The 19,924-nt window shown below is 38.3% G+C and overlaps 3 protein-coding genes across 3 annotated transcripts; 2 read left to right on the top strand and 1 right to left on the bottom strand.

Annotated features, from left to right (window-relative positions):
- Positions 1–2,247: 2,247 nt before the first annotated feature.
- Positions 2,248–5,280, top strand: si:ch73-1a9.3 (non-histone chromosomal protein HMG-like). Its single transcript, XM_051684374.1, has 6 exons — positions 2,248–2,447; positions 3,636–3,662; positions 3,804–3,833; positions 3,940–3,975; positions 4,074–4,181; positions 4,293–5,280. Exons 1-6 carry the CDS (start codon positions 2,430–2,432, stop codon positions 4,338–4,340), a joined length of 267 nt encoding a protein of 88 aa, XP_051540334.1. The 5' UTR covers positions 2,248–2,429; the 3' UTR covers positions 4,341–5,280.
- Positions 5,281–7,601: 2,321 nt separating this feature from the next.
- mipepb (mitochondrial intermediate peptidase b) lies at positions 7,602–17,329 on the top strand. The gene is made up of 19 exons (XM_051684386.1): positions 7,602–7,930; positions 8,340–8,513; positions 8,602–8,690; positions 10,013–10,099; positions 10,314–10,377; positions 10,482–10,664; positions 11,025–11,181; positions 11,282–11,330; positions 11,417–11,477; positions 13,433–13,485; positions 13,583–13,736; positions 13,832–13,909; positions 14,186–14,390; positions 14,632–14,741; positions 15,507–15,581; positions 15,775–15,891; positions 15,979–16,100; positions 16,937–17,010; positions 17,121–17,329. Exons 1-19 carry the CDS (start codon positions 7,805–7,807, stop codon positions 17,204–17,206), a joined length of 2,064 nt encoding a protein of 687 aa, XP_051540346.1. The 5' UTR covers positions 7,602–7,804; the 3' UTR covers positions 17,207–17,329.
- Positions 17,330–17,746: 417 nt separating this feature from the next.
- On the bottom strand, positions 17,747–19,111 carry rps25 (ribosomal protein S25). The gene is made up of 5 exons (XM_051683740.1): positions 18,991–19,111; positions 18,574–18,666; positions 18,237–18,420; positions 17,953–18,051; positions 17,747–17,852 (listed from the first exon to the last, which is right to left on the bottom strand). Exons 1-4 carry the CDS (start codon positions 18,991–18,993, stop codon positions 17,957–17,959), a joined length of 375 nt encoding a protein of 124 aa, XP_051539700.1. The 5' UTR covers positions 18,994–19,111; the 3' UTR covers positions 17,747–17,852; positions 17,953–17,956.
- Positions 19,112–19,924: the final 813 nt, after the last annotated feature.

Genomic DNA, 19,924 nt, shown 5'->3' with positions numbered 1-19,924 from the left:
TGCATACCAAAAGATCGAACTGTTTTACCAGCCGAGAAATGCGTCCATAAAATACAGTACAAACTGTGAGAATACGCAGTTTCAGATGAAGGGCATGTCTTCAGAAACGATATAATAGCTGTGGGTGAGGAACAGATCAATATTTATGTCCTTTTTTTTTTTTTTTACTATAAATCTCCACTTTCACTTCCACATTCTTCTTTTGTTTTGTTTTTTTGGCGATTCGCAGTCTTTGTGCATATCGCCACCTACTGGCCAGGGCTGGTCAAAGGTGGAGATTTAAAATAAAAAAGGACTTAAACGGTGATTTGTTTTTCACTCACACCAGAAGATCACTTCAAAAGATATGGATTTAACCACTGGAGTCATATGGATTACTTTTATGCTGCCTTAATGTGCTTTTTGGAGATTCAAAAATCTGGCCATCATTCACTTGCATTGTATGGACCAATAGAGCTGAAATAGTCTTCTAAAAATCTTCATTTGTGTTCTGTAGAAGAAAGTCATACACATCTGTGACAGCATGAAGGTGAGTAAATGATGAGAGAATTTTCATTTTTGGATGCATTATTCCTTAGACAGAAAAAGAAATATGCTGGTCTAAAGAACCTATAGTGTAACATTAAGAACTTTTTTAATCTCCAAAGAACCTTATAACCAGAACCCTATAAGCTACAGCAAAAATAAGTAAATAAATGGTTCATGCTAAGGGAATGTCCTTTGTGGAAGCCAAAATGCGACAAAGAACCATTTAAGAAGTATACTTATTTTTCTTAGTATGTATTACAACACTGAGCTGTTTAACACATGGTTTAGGTCAAACACACATAACCATGTGTGGAAATGTCAGAGACCATTTACTGAAAAGCATCATCTAAAACTCATCGCCTAGGTTACAGAGCCACTACACACATCTCCTCTCAGAGGAATAATATATCAGATATATGCTGAGGTGTTTTTGAACTGCTGTGCATCTTTATATGATAGGTAAGCGTGCTCTGTGCATTGCTGCATGCACATGTTATTATCCCATGGAAAAGCTGCTTTATTCATTGGTCAGTTTTTTTCACTGTGTTAGTTACATGCATATAACAAAACATAGCGACATGTCTATAATATTCACATACAGTAATTGCAAAATAGAGGTGAACATTGTTTCTGTCATTCTTAATCCAGATGTTATGTTAATCCTGTTGTATGAGCACTGTATTTGGAGTAAGGTTCTGTGGAATTCTGTTGAATTTAGAAATCCAAGGAGGCGATTTTAATTTTTTATGTTGTGGCACTGGCAGGGGGGCGGGGGGGGGGGGTGATTGGGGCAATTCCTCTTCAATATTTACATCAAAATAAATACTTTCGCCCATAACCAACAAATAAAACATCACAATGAATGAAACAGCACCACTTCTGATATGGAGCATTTTGAGCAATGTTACCAAGTGGTGCAGCTTTTATATAAAGAAAAAAAAAGTGCAGCATTTTGTTGGTGTGACAGGCGAAATGTTTCTGTCCAGTCGCCATTTTCTCCTGTAACCTTTGCATGCGCGCGGGGCTTCAATAACACAAACATTTTTGTGGTACATTTCAAATCCAGTTCCTTAAGTAACACGCTAACATCTGGAAACATGACAAAAAAAGAAAAGCCCATATTGAAGCAACATCTATAGTCTAATTAAACATAAATGAGAAATGAGAGCGTTGGTTTGGCTTTCCAAACATTTTTAAACAGGAAACAGGGCTGCCTTGCAAGCGCTCGATGACAACAGCAAAATAATCTTCTAAGTCATTGCAAAAACAAATAATATTCCAAAATGATTGGCATGCAAAAGCGTCCACATAGGCCTCTTGCTATGATTTGAAAATGTGCAGTGGTTCTCCGCAGGCCAATCACTGGGAGCAGGAGGCGGAGAGACGACGTTAATCATCCTACTATGGTGAAGCCTTGTCTCATGAATATTAATTAAGAAACATGACGTACACTCATTTGGCCTATGTGATTGGCCGAGAGGCCGATGTTGGCAAGGGGCCGCTAGTCTGCTGACCAATGAACACACCTGCTTTGAGCAAGGCGTGGCTTATGAATATTAATGAAGGTACGTGACTGGACGCTTCAGGAAGGTTACCGTGTAACGTCAGCGTAGTCTACTTAATATTCACGAGCTAAGACTTCGCCATAGTAGGATTTATAAATTCGCCGCCAATTTCGCGCTGTGATGAATTGAATAGGGAAGAAGAAGGAGGAGGAGGAGAATCCAATCCGGTTTGAGCAGGTTTTTGTTTCTGAGGGACATTAACGTCTTCCTACACTGTGATCAAACCTACTGTGTGTATCTTTTACCGAGCTCAACACACAGTGGCTGCTGTTTTTCAGAGTTTAATCCTTGCATCTGGCATTTCTAACGCTTTTGTGCTTGTAAAAATCCACAGCCATGCCTAAAAGGAGCAAAGTAAGTAGCGCAATGGTTTCTTCTTTTATCGAGGCACCAACTTTAATAGAATATGCAGTATTTGTTTAGGGGGGTGCACGGATGCATTCACACTGCGTGCAAATATTCTTATTTTTCCTTTATTTATTTTTTCATTAGTAGTGTTGAGAGTGCAGCGATTTGTGTTTGAAGACTCGTGTTTTAATAAACGCATGTTTTGTTTTGAGAACGCGCGACTGATATTTTTTCTGCATTTAGAATTAATTAAATCGAGCTTGTATTGCATGAATACGGACAGATGCGAGAAGATTTGTGTATATATGTTATGTTTTTTGGTTTATAAGTTGACGAAGTCTTTGCCTACATGGGTCAGACAAAGGGGGTGTAACGATCTTAGTTTTCATTATGTGCAGCTTACAGTCTCCTAGCCTAAAGGCTGTCGCGCGCAAAGCAGAAAGTCAAATTGTTGCATAGAATATTTTTTTTATACATGCAATTTTTATTTTTAGCTAAGGGTTTCTGTAATTGCATGTCTAATAACAGTGATCGGTTTGTAAAGGCTCGGTTTTTTTAGTGTCATGGCTGCCCTTATGCGCAGCCTTATGATTTAAACTCGCCGTGGGTCTAAACATGCAGTGACAGACGGTGCAATATTTTATCCGTGCACTGGGGATTAAATTCGTGCATTAGGGCTTTAATTCAGCGACTAATGCACGTCCGAGTCTCGAAATATTCGATCGTGCATGTTCGCGATTATGCAATGGCGAAATCATTACACATCATAGCGCCACTGTTTGGTGTGTCCTATTATTCTGGTATGTTCTTTAGAGCTTTTCCCCCGTGCACCTCGGGATGTTTCTCGTTTGAAAGTGAAGGGCGGGAATGCCATAAGCAGCGGGGTCGGTGGGGCGAGCGCAAATCTCCATTAATCAGCGTTGAATGAGTTGCTGTGCATGAAGGGGGCGGTGCACACACACGGCTGCAATGCAAACGGAAGGGGCAGCAGCACAATATGGAGGAATGGAGGGAGGACATAAACACTGATGGGGAGGAAAAAAAAAGATTTAATATGACAGTCTGACTAATGCATTTTGCTATTTACCACATTAGGCCCATCTAAAGAGTGTTTATTACTTTTGTGACTTTTATTACAAAATGCATTGATTGATTTGGACTTATGAGAATAACATCCTCTTTTTCCCTCCATAGGCGAACAATGATTCTGAAGTCTCTGAGGTAAGCAGAACTCACTTTAATGCATGAAAGGCTTAGTTGGTAAGGCCTGAAATAGTAGTTTAGCAGCTATGATTCCTGTAAAAAAAAATAAAGTACGCAGTGGTTTGACTCTGTTTAACCATTTTGTTGTTTGCTTTACAGCCTAAAAGAAGGTCGGAGAGATTGGTAAACGTGAGTATTTGTGTTTTTAACACTTCTTTGCAGTCATTCAGAATATATGACAATTATTTATATTGCTGTTTTATTATTTCATGTGTTATAACTCTTGGATTTTTAGAAACCTGCACCCCCAAAGGCGGAGCCTAAGCCAAAAGTAAAGAAACTTAAAAATAATAATATTAATCTAAAACACATAAATAAAACGTAATTATAGCATAGCAATAATATGTAATTTCATTTGACACATTGTAGAAGGCACCTGCCAAACCTAAGAAAACTAAGGAACCCAAGGCGGCCAAGGAGGAGGAGAAGAAAGAGGAGGTGCCCGCAGAAAACGGAGAGACAAAAGCTGATGAAGAGGTGAAATGCTCGTAGACTGGCAATTATCGTGTAAAACTACCTAAAATTACACCAAAGTGTTTGTGAAACTGTGACAAATAGACTCCGTAATCTCTGTTTTCTTTTTCTCAGGCATCGGCAACAGAAGACGCCGACAAGAAGGAAGAAGACGGGGAATAATTTTGCTGAGGTCTCATCTTTTACCAGCACTCCCTGTACCTCTTTTCTTGTACAATTCAGGGGAATATTTTTATCTACTATTTTCTAAAGGCAGGTTTTTTAGTAGTTTGATTGTAGAGACACATTTTTTATGGAAGAAAAGAAACATTTTGAAAGTGATCTCATCATATCCAACATTTTTACATCGGCAGAAAAAACGACCGTCGTCGTAAATGTCGACAGGCTTTTTTCTCTTTCTCTCTTTCAAAGTGAGAGGTAGAGCAGCAGGTCGCAGGCATGTCGTGTACACAGACAGCTGGACATCTGACTGAGCTTGTCCGAATGACTAACATTCCATTGGCTCTATGAGGGATTTTTATTTTGTTTTGTGTGTAACCTGTAATGTGTGTTTGGGGAGGGATGGAGGGAGGGGTGGGTGGGCAGATAACTCATTGTGTATTGTTTATAAGGCGAAAGATTACTTGTAGAACATTTGTAAGCTGTGTTCTATATGTTAACTGCAGTTCTTCATAATAATTTCTGCTAAATAAACATATTCTCTAGTACTGGAGTTCATGTCAGGCTTGTGCTTCGTGTGTATTGATTTAGTCTCTTCTGTGATAGTACCGCAATACCTTTGTAAAACTGCTGTGAAAAAATATATATTTTTGGGCGTTAAGTCCAATGTGTGTTATGGTACAGATGGTAAACATGGGATTAATATTTCTGTTCTCTGCAAAGCCAGCGATTCTTTAACATCTTTAAAATGCTAAATTGGGGACAAATAAATCATTACGTGTACAATTTTGATAGCTGTAAAGCTTTCTGAACAGCAGTAGCAATATTTTTGTGGGACTTAGATATCAAGTATAAATGTACAGATTATTTTGATCATTGTTTATAGATGTATCCCTGTGTGTTATGGTTCGATAAAACAAGCCAATAAAATTCAGTTGTGATACCCGGTTTTCCCTTTCATTTTGATGTTATATTCATTACTGTAGGTTTAGCTGTACTTACATGTGTAACAAAAAAGTGAAAGTAAGGGAATAGAAGAGAATAATGGAGCAATTTCTATCTGATCTGACATTAATAATGATTTAAGTTATTGAATTTAGTCTGGTTGATTTAGTCATTAAATATGTTTAACTTAAATAAAAGAAGTCAATTTAGATGTTACCACATGAAGCATATTTTTGTTACATTTTTCCTGTGTTCTTTAAAGAAATTGTGGGGGAAATGTATGTAAATCTTATTATAATACTGTTTTTTGATGTTACATGTAATAGTAAAATAGATTAAAATCAGTAATTAGTTACAAATTCTAGGTATACAATTGCCACATATTCTGCAATTCCCCTCTCACTGAAAAAAATAAAGTTATATACCCAGTGATGAGTTTTCCAGATATAAAGTTAGTCTGAACTGAATCCAGTGAGTTTACAATTCAGATAATTTCTTGAGTAATTTGTAGTTAAGAGAGTAAAAATACCTGTATTAAATTACATTTTGTATTAAACTGATGTTAATCATGTTCCGTGACTCTTTGGCTCATTAAGTCATGCGCATTTGAACTGAAATCAGCAATTATCTTGTTGAAATCCCTGTCTGAACATTCCAGGTTATTTTATGATGGCTCAGACTGTCCTCAAACCTGTCGAGAGGGAGACAAAGGTTATTATTGCATGTTGTTAATGTGTTATTACAATGGCATAAGCCACAGTTGGCTATGAAGGATTTAAAGGCAATGCCAATAACTTTGATATTTGTAACTGGACTGTTCCAGTTAATTTCTGTCAATGTGTTCCCTTACGAAAATCAAGAGTTCAGGCAAACTTGCTGCAAATTTTCTGCAAATGAAAATGAGCTTTGTGGCAAACTCTTCATTGTTGCCAAAGGTTTTGTGCAGGTTTACCATACCGGTGAAGAGCTGCAAACTTCTGGTGAACGTTTGCGGCAAATCACAAGCTCATTTGCATGCCAATATAATAAGTGGCGAATTTGCTGCAAGTTTGCCAGAACTTTAGATTTTTTTTGTAAGGATTTGTGAAACATGAATTGAAGATTGAAGACATTTGAAGATTATTTGTCAAAAACAGCTTTATTTATCTCAATCACTACATCATAGATGAGGCAGATGGATCTGAGCTCACCAACAGAATGTCGACAAAGGAAGTGACAGCAACAGTCACTCTGTTTGCCTTATGAAAACCAAGAAACTGCCTAATAAGATAAATGGATATGGTGCCTTTAAAACACTTGGCCACCATATGTGAACAGTAAACCCTTCCATGATACCTAAACTTCAAGAATTTCACACAATTTTGCACTTGTGTATATGGTTGTGTGACAATAAAAGTGATTTGATTGATAAACATGACCTTGTCCCCAACCCTCACCTGAACCTCCATTGTCATGCTTTCTCCAAGTCTGACTTTGATGACCTAGATAGAATACATTTGCCATAAGGGTTCTTGTTTATATCCTAACACAAGTGAGCTTTAGGCAAGGGAGTGTCTGTGTTTTGTGTTTAGTGCGACATTCCTGCTATTTCCAATGTGTGTTTGTAAAGCTAATGCTCTTGGCTAGATTCCCTTGAAATCATTGTCAAGGAGCTGAAAAAACAAACCTCTTAAACTCTCTTATTCTGGGGGAAAATGTATCACCCCATCCTTAGAAATGATACAACTTCACCAAAATGGAGGAACTTGTGTATCCTAAGTGATGCTGGAAATGTTTGTTGATGCCCAAGGCATTCATCAATTGGTCACATTCCTGAATGTTGAATTTGGCTGTAATTACCAAAAACAGTTATTTCAACGAAAGTGGCTTATGACTCTTTTTGGCCATGAAGGGATGCAATGGCTGATCAGTGTGTTAGACTTCAAATTCACATTTCTAATCAAAATTAATTCCACAGGTGACTGTATAAAGCTGCCATTAACTCAGAATAACGAAGCTTAATCTCCGTGTGAAACATTTTCATTGGTGTATTAGAACAACTGGCAAGCAGATCTTTTATCCGCTGCTCAGAATGGATTTATTTACTCTTAAGTTTTACGTCACACAGGCAATGTACAGAATGTCCGCGCAGTTTCGTTAATGTTTTATGTAAAAAATAAAATAAAATAAAAAACTGCTAATAAGCAGTACACTCGCTAAACATAGATCAAATATATTTTTAAAATGTATTAATATTAAATGCATTTCTGGATCGTACCTTACTGATTATACGTTTCATGTTTTCATTGTTGTTAATGGAAAGTGCTGCGGTGAAAGCTAAGCGTGCTAGAAAAGCTAAACCCTCTGGCAATGTTTCGCATGTGATGTATAATCTACCGCTGATCTCCGCAGCATTACGCTCTGGGAAACTTTTATTAAGATTATAAATGTTTGCATAACACTTCATAAGAGCCAGTCTGGCTGTTTCCCAATTTCTTTTCTCAGGAACTGACGTTGTTGAGTATTGTGTGTAATAGTCAGTGATGCGCTGCACGCGGCTCATCCTGCAGCGTTCACGCGCGCTCTGCAGACGCGTCAATACATGGACTGCGGTTGGAGCTGCGTTTAATGTCCAGCACCGACGAGCTGACTATTTGCAGAAAAATGTGGTGAGACTTCTATCTGTCTGTCTATCTATCTATCTATCTATCTGTCTCTCTGTGTCTGTCTTTTTTTTTTAGAATATCTATTGAGTATTTGCAGAAAAATGTGGTGAGACTTCTATCTGTCTGTCTATCTATCTTTTTTAGACTATCTATTGACTATTTGACTATCTGTCTGTCTGTCTGTCTATCTTTTTTTAGAATGTCTGTCTGTCTTTTTTAGAAAGTCTGTTTGTCTGTCTTTCTATCTGCCTGTCAGTCTTTCTGTCTATATGTCTGTCTGTCTGTCTGTCTCACAATTGAGTTCTTTTTATGTGCTGGTATGGCATGACAAATTATCACATTTGCATCTGCAATGTCTTTCCAATTACCTGCATGCAATGAAAATACTTCTTTCTTCCTTCTTTGTTTTTAGGGTCTGTTTGGAGTACCAGAGCTCAGCAGTCCTGCTGGTTTCCAGGTGGCTCAGCGGAAGGCTCTCAGGGAAGCTGAGTTACTGGTCCAAAGGGCCTGCACACATCCTCCTGGTGCCATCACTGTGGAAACATTTGACCAGCTATCTGACAGTTTGTGCAAAGTGGCAGACCTGGTAAAAAGTAGTGTTTATAGATATTTTTAAGTGTACACACACGTAATTATGTTTTTATGATACATACAAAAGTTGATTTTTGTCGCAGGCCGATTTCATCAAAGTAGCTCATCCAGATGCTGCATTCCGTGCAGCCGCAGAAAGGACCTGCATTGATATTGGAACTGTTGTAGAGAAGTATGTGTCCTTTTGTTTAAAATGTTTAGTTCACTCAAACATGAACGTTCTGTCAGTTGTTCCAAACCTGTATGATATTGTTTCTTCCATGGAACAAAAATGGAGATGTTAGGCAGAATGTTAGGAATAGTTCACCCAAAAATGAAAATTCTCTCATCATTTACTCACCCTCATGCCATCCCAAATGTGTATGACTTTCTTTCTTCTGCTGAACACGAACAAAGATTTTTAGAAGAACATCTCAGCTCTGTCGGTCCATTCAATGCATGTGAATGGTGGCCAGAACTTTGAAGCTCCAAAAAGCACATAACGGCAGCATAAAAGTAATCCACAAGACTCTAGTGCTTTAATCCATGCCTTCTAAAGCGATATGATAGGTGTGGGTGAGAAAGAGATCAGTATTAAAGTCCTTTTTTACTATAAATTGTCCTCCCTACCCAGTTGGTGGCGATATACACAAAGAATGTGAATCGACAAAAACAGAAGAAGAATGTGGAAGTGAAAGTGGAGATTTATTGATTAAAATATGGATCTGTTTCTCACCCACACCTACCATATTGCTTCTGAAGACATGGATTTAACCACTGAAGTCTTATGGATTAGTTTTATGCTGCCTTTAGAAGAAGAAGAAGCCTTTATTTTTGTCACACATTATACATAAATTTTTTGCATATATACAGAGAAAATTCTTTTTTTTCACATATCCCAGCTAAGCTGGGGTCAGCCATGATACAGTGCCCCTGGAGCAGGTAAGGTCAAGGGCCTTGCTCAAGGGCCCAACAGTGGCATCTTTGCGGTGCTAGGGCTTGAACCCCTGACCTTCTGGTCAGTAACCCAGAGCCTTAACCGCTGAGCCACTACTGCCCCCTTTATGTGCTTTTTGTAGCTTTAAAGTTTTGGTCACCATTCAGTCCAAATGAATGGACCTACAGAGCTGAGATATTCTTCTAATAATCATAAGAGAGACAGTCATAAACATCTGGGATGGCATGATGGTGAGTAAATGATGAGAGAATTTTCATATTTGGGTGAACTATCCCTTTAAGGACTTCAGTCACCATTGACTTTCATTGTATGGAAAAAGATGTAAAGAAGGAATGGTGACTGAAGCCCCTAACATTCTGCCTAACATCTCCCTTTGTGTTTAATGGAAGAAAGAAAGTCATACAGGTTTTATATAACATGAGGGTAAGTAAATGATGACTGAATTTACATTTTTGGGTGAACTGTCCTTTTAATATTACAGTATAAAGTAGTGTAACATGACATTTTGTTTGTACAGTATAATGACATTTGTGTATGTGTATGTGTTTGTGTTACAGGCTCAATACAAATGTTGATTTATGTCAGAGCTTGAAGAATTTGCTGGAGAATGAAGCTGTTTTATCTGCACTGGACCCAGACACGAGGCAAGCAGAATTCCCATGTTTGGACCTCTGCACCAATTGCAAAATACATATTGACAACTCATTAAACACTTACTAAAATGATTAGAAAGTGCATTAATTACGCCTTACAAAGCTATAGAGAAGATAAACAGAAACAGACGTATTCCTAAACCAAACAACAGTATGATTGTGGACTCATCTTAGCTATGTTTATGTGGTTCTGTTGCTGGTTTAGGAGAGTCGCAGAGCTCTTCATGTTTGATTTTGAGATCAGTGGGATACATCTGGATGAATCAAAGGTTTGTAAGAACAGTCCTGGAAGCCTTGTTCTGTTTCTGCACAATACAAGCCAAATGTGATTACACTGACTATTGTATATATCTCTCTGTATGATTTATCTCAGAGAAAAAAGGTTGTCGCTCTGAACGTGAAGCTCCTGGATCTCTACCATGAGTTTCTAAACGGTTCCCAGCTCCCAAATACCATAGAGAAGCAGGTTCTACCAGAACACATCCGCCACTGTTTCTCCATAGACGGGAACTGCGTTCAGATCAGTGGGCTGCATGCGGACTCTCCGAACGAGCTGGTGTGTGTGATCGAATGATTCCTTTGTTGCTTGAGCTGAAGGGATAGTTCACCCAAGAATGAAAATTCTGTCATCATTTACTCATCCTCGTTCTAAACCCATTTCTTCTAACACAAAACGAGATGTTAGTCACCATTCACTTTCATTGTATGAAAAAAGGTGACATGAGGGTCAGTAAATAATGACAGAATGTTTATTTTTGAGTGTACTAGGCCTGTTCCTTATCCTTGGCAAAGTAGTTATGTGACTGAGCAAAATCTTTCATGTTCCTTCATAGTGTGACATGCTCTAGGCTGTGTCTGTAAGCTGGCATTTTTTCTGCATGTTCGGTAAGCAGTCATCCTTTCTTCCCTCTGGTAGGTACGAGAAGCTGCATATAAAATCTTTCTGTATCCCAGCAATAGTCTTTTGCTTTGTCTGGATGAGCTTTTGGCCTGTAGACATGAGCTGGCAATATTAGTGGGCTATGAGTCGTTTGCACACAGGGCTTTGAAAGGAACAATGGCTAAAACTCCAGGTAAAAAAGCATTAAATCAAAGCTAAATCTGCTTGGCTAAAAACCGCTGCAAATAATGAAGCCGCGGTAACAATTTGCAAACACCGGGTTTGTTTTTCAGAAACTGTGATGAAGTTTTTGAAGCTGCTTACAGAAAAACTTTCTGACAGGTGTGTTGCACACACTTTTACACATTTGATGTTTTAAAAATCGTTGATGTGTAATAAACTTTACTCTCTTTTATGTTATAAAACAGAACGTCAAAGGATTTCAAGATGATGAGAGAAATGAAAAAGAAAACACACTCAACAAATCACGTAAAAATTTATTTTGTGCTTTGGATTTGTTGTGAGAACACAATAGCTGTGTCCCAAATGCTGCAACTATACACTATGCACTTAAAATATACACTATGTAGAATATTCGCCCAAATGAAACACTAACTTTTTTTTAGTACGTTGAAGCACTCGCTGTTTTTCAGCTGTCGGAAGTGACGTTTCAAATGCACAAGATGTGTTGCCGCTAGCTTTAGCGTCTTAGACAGCTCAGTTCAACACTTGTATTTCAAATCATGTCCATATTCACACAGCGTGGGGTGAATATGACATGCTGATACTGTTAGTTTGACCTAGACTCGTATTTCAACTCAGCATTTGCAAGGTGCTGTCTTCACTGAAGTTTCGCTAGTTGGCACATTTACCATTAATTACAGTTGTTTTGTCAGTCCAGCATCAGGGCTAGGTAACCCCGCCCCTTCCGCTGCACAAGGGAAGCCGCAACTGATGAGCACATGAATTGTCCGATATACCACACTCAGTTTTTTCGGCTGAAGAAGTCCATCATCCGGGTATTGTAGTACATTTCTTTTTGTTGCATTTTAGTGTTAAAGGAATAGTTCATCCAAAAATGAAAATTCCTCATGCCATCCCAGATGTGTATGACTTTCTTTCTTCTGCAGAACATAAATGAAGATTTTTAGAAGAATATCTCAGCTCTGTTGGTTCATACAATACAAGTGAATGGTGACCACATCTTTGAAGCTTCAAAAGCATATAAAGGCCACATAAAAGTAATCCATAAGACTCCAGTGCTTAAATCCACATCTTCAGATGTGATACGATAGGTGTGGGTGAGTAACAGATCAATATTTAAGTCCTTTTTTACTATAAATCTCCACTTTCACATTTTGAAAGTGAAAGTGTATATTTATGGTAAAAAAAACACCTTAAATATTGGTCTGTTTCTCACTCACACCTATCATATCGCATCTGAAGATGTGAACCTTTTTCTCTTGGGCGAACAGTTGCACCCTCGGCAAACGAAGCTGGCATTTATACTTAAGCGTGACGTTGTTTTAAAATGAGTTAGTTTAGGGTGATGTCACGGTGTTTAACGTAATGTTCCAGCCACAAGTAAAGCCAATAATGCAGGTTTTTTCCTCCGTGGACCACTGCTTTTTGTGCTGTGTCACTTCATTGCTTTATTAAACTTGTCACGGCCCCTTCCACTTTTAAAAACTCCCAATCTCTCTCTACTCATTTGTCATGGCTGCACAGTCTTTGTGTAGAGTTTGTGTTTCAAATCATGTAAGAAAGTATACTTCCGCACAATCTCTGAGAGATGGGTTTCAAAGTTATCAATTTTAATGACAGTAACTTAGGTAATAAGTCCTCAACTGGCACGAGCAATTGTAAATAAAAAATATGTATAAACTACATTCACGGTTAGTTTTATCCAATCATCAATGCTTTTCGACCAACCGAGTTCTCTTGGGTCAAGAATTTCAGAGATGTGCTTGAACAGGAGAAATATCACCAAACACATTGGCAGAAAATAAAAGTCACTGGATTTCATCATCATTTGTAGGCGAACTAAGCGAAGCCTGTTTGCCCTTTATATGGATTACTTTTATGTGGCCTTTATATGCTTTTCGGAGCTTTAAAGATCTCGTCTCCATTTACTTGCTTTGTAAGGACAAACAGAGATGAGATATACACAAATCTTCATTTGTGTTCTGTGCAAGAAAGAAAGTCATACACATCTGGGATGACATGAGGGCGAGTAAATGATGCGAATTTTCATTTTTGAGTGAATTATCCCATTAACATACTACTTACACTACAAAATGACATAGAATAGTGCAGAAGTGTGCTATTTGGGATGCATTGTGTATGATTTGGGATGGGGTTTTTTTGCATCACAAATGCAGGCAAATTGCTTTTTTTTTTCACATATTATACATATTTAAAGTTTTTTTTTTTTTTTTTTACAGGAAGTAATGCCGTGGGATCATGCATACCTCAGTGGAGCCATTCGAACAGAAAAGTCAGAATTAATGTGCATATTGCAATATTAAGCTGCAAATCTTTTAAAAGTTCTTCAGACTATCCTCATGTACGCCCATGTGCTAATTTTCTTGTAGGTTTAATATAGATCCCAGTGTTTACAGTCCATACTTCTCTCTTGGTGCTTGCATGGAGGGACTCAACCGTCTCTTTACGCAGCTTCTTGGCGTCTCTTTCCAAGCGGAGGAGCCAAAGATGGGTGAGGTGTGGAATGAAGACGTTCGAAAACTGGTAAGCTTTAGAAATGTTATCTCTTCCATCTTCTTTTGCTCAGTTTTCAAGACTGACCGTTTTCAAGGTTGACTGTTGTATTCACCTGCAAACAGGCGGTGGTCCATGAAACAGAGGGGCTGTTGGGATACATCTACTGTGATTTCTTTCGTAGACCTGATAAACCTCACCAGGTAAAGCGTGCTGCTCAGCGCAATGTGACAAAGCATATCCGCCAAATGCTAGACCTTGGCTTTGACTCCATTGGTCACATTTTTATTTATTTTACACATTTTTACTCAAAATCTATTCAGTAGATTTCAAAACAGAACATGTGAATGATACATGGACAAGGCTGTTGGTAGACTTTGGAACTGACACAGCCACATGAGCAACATAGCTAAATTTCAGCTGATTAATCAACATGATTGTTTTATTAGCTGGTAACATGAACATCTCTCATATTGCAGGACTGTCATTTCACCATTCGTGGTGGGCGGCTCAGGGAAGATGGTGTCTACCAGCTGCCTGTTGTGGTGCTGATGCTGAGTCTACCTCCACCCAACAGCAAAACCCCATCTCTGCTCACACCCTCCTTGGTGGAGAACCTCTTCCACGAGATGGGACATGCCATGCACTCTATGTTAGGACGGACACGGTATCAGCATGTCACTGGTCAGAATTCATTTTGCAATATAACTGACATTTGTATAATTATTTAAACTTGTTTTTTGTATAAATCAGATACATGTATGACATGCATGAACATGTGGGCGGACTTTTAAAGTTTGGATCTCTGAAATCTAATGATAATCTTTGTGACAAATGTTTCCACGATATATGAAACGACAAATAAGGTGGTGAATTTGCATGGCAAGTAACTGTTTGACCACAATTGTTTTTATTTACTATAAAGGAACCAGGTGCTCTACAGATTTTGCGGAAGTCCCGTCTGTTCTGATGGAGTATTTTGCCTCAGATTATCGAGTTGTGAGCCAGTTTGCTCGACATTATCAGACTGGAGAGGTGAGTCACAGGAGTATGTATATACCTGTTTATATACAGATACACATACAGTTGAAGTCAGACGTTTATGTACACTTAGGTTGAAGTCATTAAAACAAATTTTTTAACCACTCCACAGATTTTATATTAGCAAACTATAGTTTTGGCAAGTCGTTTAAGACATCTACTTTGTGTATGACATGAGTAATTTTTCCAACAATTGTTTACAGACAGATTGTTTCACTTTTAATTGACAACAAAGTCAAGTTATTGGAGTGGCCATCACAAAGCCCTGATCTCAGTCCGATAGAAAATGTATGGGCAGAACTGAAAAAGCGTGTGTGAGCATGGAGGCCTACAAACCTGACTTGGTTACACCAGTTCTGTCTGGAGGAATGGGCCAAAATACCAGCAACTTATTGTGAGACGCATGTGGAAGGCTACCCAAAAAGTTTGACCCAAGTTAATCAACTTAAAGGCAATGCTACCAAATACTAACAAAGTGTATGTAGACTTCTGACCCAGTGGGAATGTGTTGAAAGAAATAATAGCTGAAATAAATAATTCTCTACTATTATTCTGACATTTCACTTTCTTAAAATAAAGTAGTGATCCTAAGTGACCTAAGACAGGGAATGTTTTCTATGATTAAATGTCAGGAATTGTGAAAAACTGAGTTTAAATGTATTTGGCTGACTTCAACTCTACCTCTAAACTCCTTTAGAGGAACTTTGAAAAGCTGCATGTTGATCTTATGTCTGTTCTCCTGCTAAATGTCCCCTCCAGCCCCTCGCAGAGAGACTTGTGTCCCGTTTGTGTGAGTCTAAGAGGGTTTGTAGTGCTGCTGACACTCAATTGCAGGTACTAAAGAGAGTTCTGCTCACAGTTAGAGAATTATTCTGCTTATATAAATGAAATCTGTGCTTTGAGGAGTAATTGTGTCAGTAAACCTTTGAGATCTTCCAGAGCGTCTCGCTCTATAAGTGATGACATAATTTACCCTCTATCTGGGTGCCATTTGGTCTCTGAAGATGTGTAATTCTTCTATTTGTAGATTTACTATGCAGCTTTGGATCAGGTTTATCATGGAAAACCACAATACAGAACAACCACTGACATCCTCCGAGAAATGCAGGAGAAATTTTACGGGTTACCATATGTTCCTGACACTGTGAGTAGATATGGGTTTAGGTTTTTTAAGATCGTATGCAAGTTTTAATGGACGATGCTGAAATTAAAGGCCTTTTTGATGTTGTAGGCTTGGCAGCTGAGATTCAGTCACTTGGTTGGCTATGGTGCTAAGTATTATTCCTACCTCATGTCCAGGGCTGTGGCCTCCATGGTGTGGAGGCAGTGCTTTCAGCAGGACCCCTTCAGCAGGTCAGTGGGGGATACATATGTGTAGTTTGTGCCATTGAGGACAACTTTCTCTTGTGCGTACACTCACTGAGCACTTTATTAGGAACACTATGGTCCTAATAAAGTGCCCAACGTGGTCTTCTGCTGTTGTAGCCCATCCATCTCAAGGTTCGACATGTTGTGCAGAGTGGTTAGCGGAGTTATCGTAGCCTTTCTGTCAGCTCGAACCAGTCTGGCCATTCTCCGTTGACCTCTCTCATCAACAAGGCATTTCTGTCTGCAGAACTGCTGCTCACTGGATGTTTTTTGTTTTGGGCACCATTCTGGATAAACTTGTTGTGTGTGAAAATCCCAGGAGATCAGCAGTTACAGAAATACTCAAACCAGCCCATCTAGCACCAACAATCATGCCAGGGTCAAAATAGCCAAGATCAAATTTTTCCCCCATTCTGATGGTTGATGTGAACATTAACTGAAGCTCCTGACCCATATCTGTGTGATATTATGCATTGCACTGCTGCCATACGATTGGCTGATTTGATAATCACATGAATAAGTAGGTGAACAGGTCTTCCTAATAAAGTGCTCAGTGAGTGTATGTTTGGTATTACTTCATGCTGAACACTAGTTGCACAAATCATGTGCACAGAAATTTGTTTAAACTTTTTTTTTTTTTTAAATTGTCATTTTCAAACTTTCTATTTACACAATTTTATTATACAGTAGCTTTATGTGTATCTTTAGACTTTCAAAGGTGTAGCCTATATTGTTACCTCAGCATTATGGGCTATGTAATACTACTGACTGGTTTAGTCTAATAAAAGAGCCCAAGACATTGATTTGCGTTTCTGCCGCAGAGTGATGGGAGAGCGTTACCGCAGAGAGATGCTTGCTCATGGAGGTGGTAAAGAGCCTATGCTAATGGTTCAAGGTAAATAAATCAACATTTTTCAGTCTTGGTAAAATGCCATTTTAAATCACTTCAAACTGTAACATTATCATTTTGTAGTCTTCCAAATGAAACTCATTTCTTTTCCCCAGGAATGTTACAGAACACTCCTACCATTGAAGACTTTGTTGATGCACTAGTGTTGGACCTTGATGCAGATTTCAGATCCTCCATTTAGTGGACCATTAATAATTTTAATGTCTCCACGATCCTCATTTCTTCAAACACTGGGTGTTACCTCACTGTTTCCCCTTGTTCTGTTGCCTTTAAGCCTTATTAAAATGTGAAATAACTTGCAAGACTAGCCTCTTTCTGCTTACTGCGATTAGCTGCATTTCATATACAATACTTGTAACTAAACACTAATGCTACCTGAATATCTAAGATGGTAATTCTCATTATGATTTAAGTCAGAGTTAGGGAGTAAACAACCGTTCACTCTCATTTGAATATTTGGCAAAACTGTTTTAATCCAGACATTGCTAAACGAAATAGCTAATTAAATTCCTTAATCCCAGTGATGTTCTGCTGTATTTAATGTGCGATAATTGTGTGTAGCGGTAGCTAGTTTAACATTTCTGTAGCAATGCAAATGCTGCTGGATTAAAACTCAGATGATTCATAAACTGAAAATTACTGCCATTCGCTTTACCTATGTGTCATAAGAATTACCTGATAGGAAACAAACCTGATCACAAAAGTGCATTCACAGATCTGCTCACATTAAAAGTGTTTAAGGTACATTAAGAAATGCACAAACAAGATTTTTTTAATTATTATTTATTTACCTATACAAAAGACCATAACTCAAGCCAGGGTGCAATCTGAAAGACAAATTAAAATAATATTAGATGGAGACAGGTAGATGCAACAGAGATACATGTCATCACATTCAATAATATACACACATATGTTGATAATCACCATGTTATGCCTCTTTCTCTGGAGCCGCCTCATCTGAGCCCTTGGTGTTTCTGGTGTAGATGATCTGAGCTCTGTGCTTGGACACCAGCTTGATCAGACCTGAAAACACAAAAACAACTTTAATTCCAAACTAGCCATCACACACCACTCATAAAACACGTGTTGCAAATTGTGAGTCTCGATTCCCATACGTCACATAGGCTAGAGTCAAATCTAAACACCACTGTACATGCAAGTTAATTCTAATAATCATGTTTGTAGTCACAACATATGATGATCATCACCTTTGCCAAGCAGTTCCTGAAGGGCAGCCCTGGCCAGCGAGCCCCTGATCTTCAGCCTCTCAGATACCACAGCGGGTGTGATAAGCTTGTAGTTGGGAACTTCTTTGTACAGTTTGTCATAAGTGGCCTTATCGAAGAGAACCAGGTTGTTGAGCTTGTCCCTCACCTTTCCTTTGGACCACTTCTGCTCAGAACCAAGGAAGGCCAAAATTAAAGCCCAACTCAAGCTTTTACATGCAACTGCACTATAACATTGTATGAATCAGTTAAAGGCTTAAAACACGGCCAACAGGCTTTTCAATGTTTTATATATATTGTGCAAATGTGTGCATTTTACCTTCTTCTTCGCCTTGCCTCCGGATTTGTTGACGGGATCCTTGTCCTTTTTGGACTTGCCCGTATCCTTCTTCTGCTTGCTATCCTTGGGCGGCTACAGAGTCAAAACGAACACATTTTAGACAACACGCATTAAACACATGCATATTTTTATTATTTTATTTTAATAAGCACAAATAATAAACGCGTGCCAGTGCGGCGTGCGTGTACTCGGGCCTCGCGCACAATGTGCGTACAGAACGGCAACTCTTCACACACAATAATGACATATAAACGTTGAAATGTGCCACTTAAGATACGTTGTGTTATTGTTTATGCTTTAAAGCACAGGGCATGGTCGTTTAAATGCGTCTACAACGCATGAAGAGCCGGTAAAAAGTTACATTTTCTAACGTGATGGAGTCGCTCGAGCACTCACCATGCTGAGGCGTTGCGAGCTGCGGAAGAGAAAGGAAGAGGCGCACGCGCACGTCCGCTTTGTCCGCGTGCGCTTCGACGTGAGAAGCGCGTGCGGTCGTGGTGCACTGCAGCTCACGGCCGCTCCCTGCAGGACAGGAGCGAGTTTACGCAACTTTAAGAAGCATATTTTTTAAGTGAGAGTTCAAAAGGTAGGCTACTGCATGAAACTAATATAATTTATTAAGCTCAAGAAGTATATACATATATATATAGTGAAGATTCTATTTACAAATTTAAGACTTACATTTTAGATGTACATTTAGAATTTAAATTTATATTTAGTCTAATAAATAGTTATTTTTTAATTAATTCATATGCATGTAGAATAAGAAGAAAATACGATTTTTGAAAATATTTTTTAAATAATGGATTTAATTAAAAAACTATTTAAAAGTTTATGTTAAATAAGGGGGGAAAAAATGACATATGATTACATTTGACATTAGAGTTTATATAGCATTCAGATACGTGCAGGGGTGTAAAAAGTACTCAGAAATTATACTTAAGTGAAAGTATGGCTACTGAGTGAAAATTTTACTCAATTAAAAGTCCAAGTATCTAGCCATAAACATAATTGAGTGAAAGTAAAAAAGTATTCACATTAAATTGTACTTAAGTAGCTATTAAAAAAAGTAAAAAGTAACTTTTTTCCTAGCTAGAATAAAAATCAAGAGAGGAGATTGTGTGAGAGAGGATGTTGTTCAATGCGACTGGTTTGTTAAGTCACCTTTTTACTGTTTCCGATGACTGACATATTTCTCCCCCAGTGGATTTCGCAACCTGGTTAAAGAATCATGTTACAATAACTACATTTTTGCAAAATCATTTTTATGTGGCCTGTTGTACGTAACATGGCAAATTCCTGGTGGAATGAACACTAGAAGCACTAAAAC

Source organism: Myxocyprinus asiaticus, chromosome 42, assembly GCF_019703515.2.
Source record: "Myxocyprinus asiaticus isolate MX2 ecotype Aquarium Trade chromosome 42, UBuf_Myxa_2, whole genome shotgun sequence".
Classification (NCBI taxonomy): Eukaryota; Metazoa; Chordata; class Actinopteri; order Cypriniformes; family Catostomidae; genus Myxocyprinus; species Myxocyprinus asiaticus.
This window is presented reverse-complemented; position numbering and strand designations above follow the sequence as displayed.

Bases quoted from the DNA above. Each gene is read 5' to 3' on its own strand.
- si:ch73-1a9.3 (XM_051684374.1), top strand. The intron at 3,663-3,803 runs GTAAGCAGAACT...TTTGCTTTACAG, and splicing joins ATGATTCTGAAGTCTCTGAG to CCTAAAAGAAGGTCGGAGAG. The intron at 3,834-3,939 runs GTGAGTATTTGT...TTGGATTTTTAG, and splicing joins GGTCGGAGAGATTGGTAAAC to AAACCTGCACCCCCAAAGGC.
- mipepb (XM_051684386.1), top strand. From the start codon at position 7,805: ATGCGCTGCACGCGGCTCATCCTGCAGCGTTCACGCGCGCTCTGCAGA. The intron at 10,100-10,313 runs GCAAGCAGAATT...TTGCTGGTTTAG, and splicing joins GCACTGGACCCAGACACGAG to GAGAGTCGCAGAGCTCTTCA. The intron at 13,486-13,582 runs GTCAGAATTAAT...ATTTTCTTGTAG, and splicing joins GGAGCCATTCGAACAGAAAA to GTTTAATATAGATCCCAGTG.
- rps25 (XM_051683740.1), bottom strand. The intron at 18,421-18,573 runs GTAAAATGCACA...GGTTCTGAGCAG, and splicing joins GAGGCAAGGCGAAGAAGAAG to AAGTGGTCCAAAGGAAAGGT. The intron at 18,052-18,236 runs GTGATGATCATC...TTGTGTTTTCAG, and splicing joins TCAGGAACTGCTTGGCAAAG to GTCTGATCAAGCTGGTGTCC.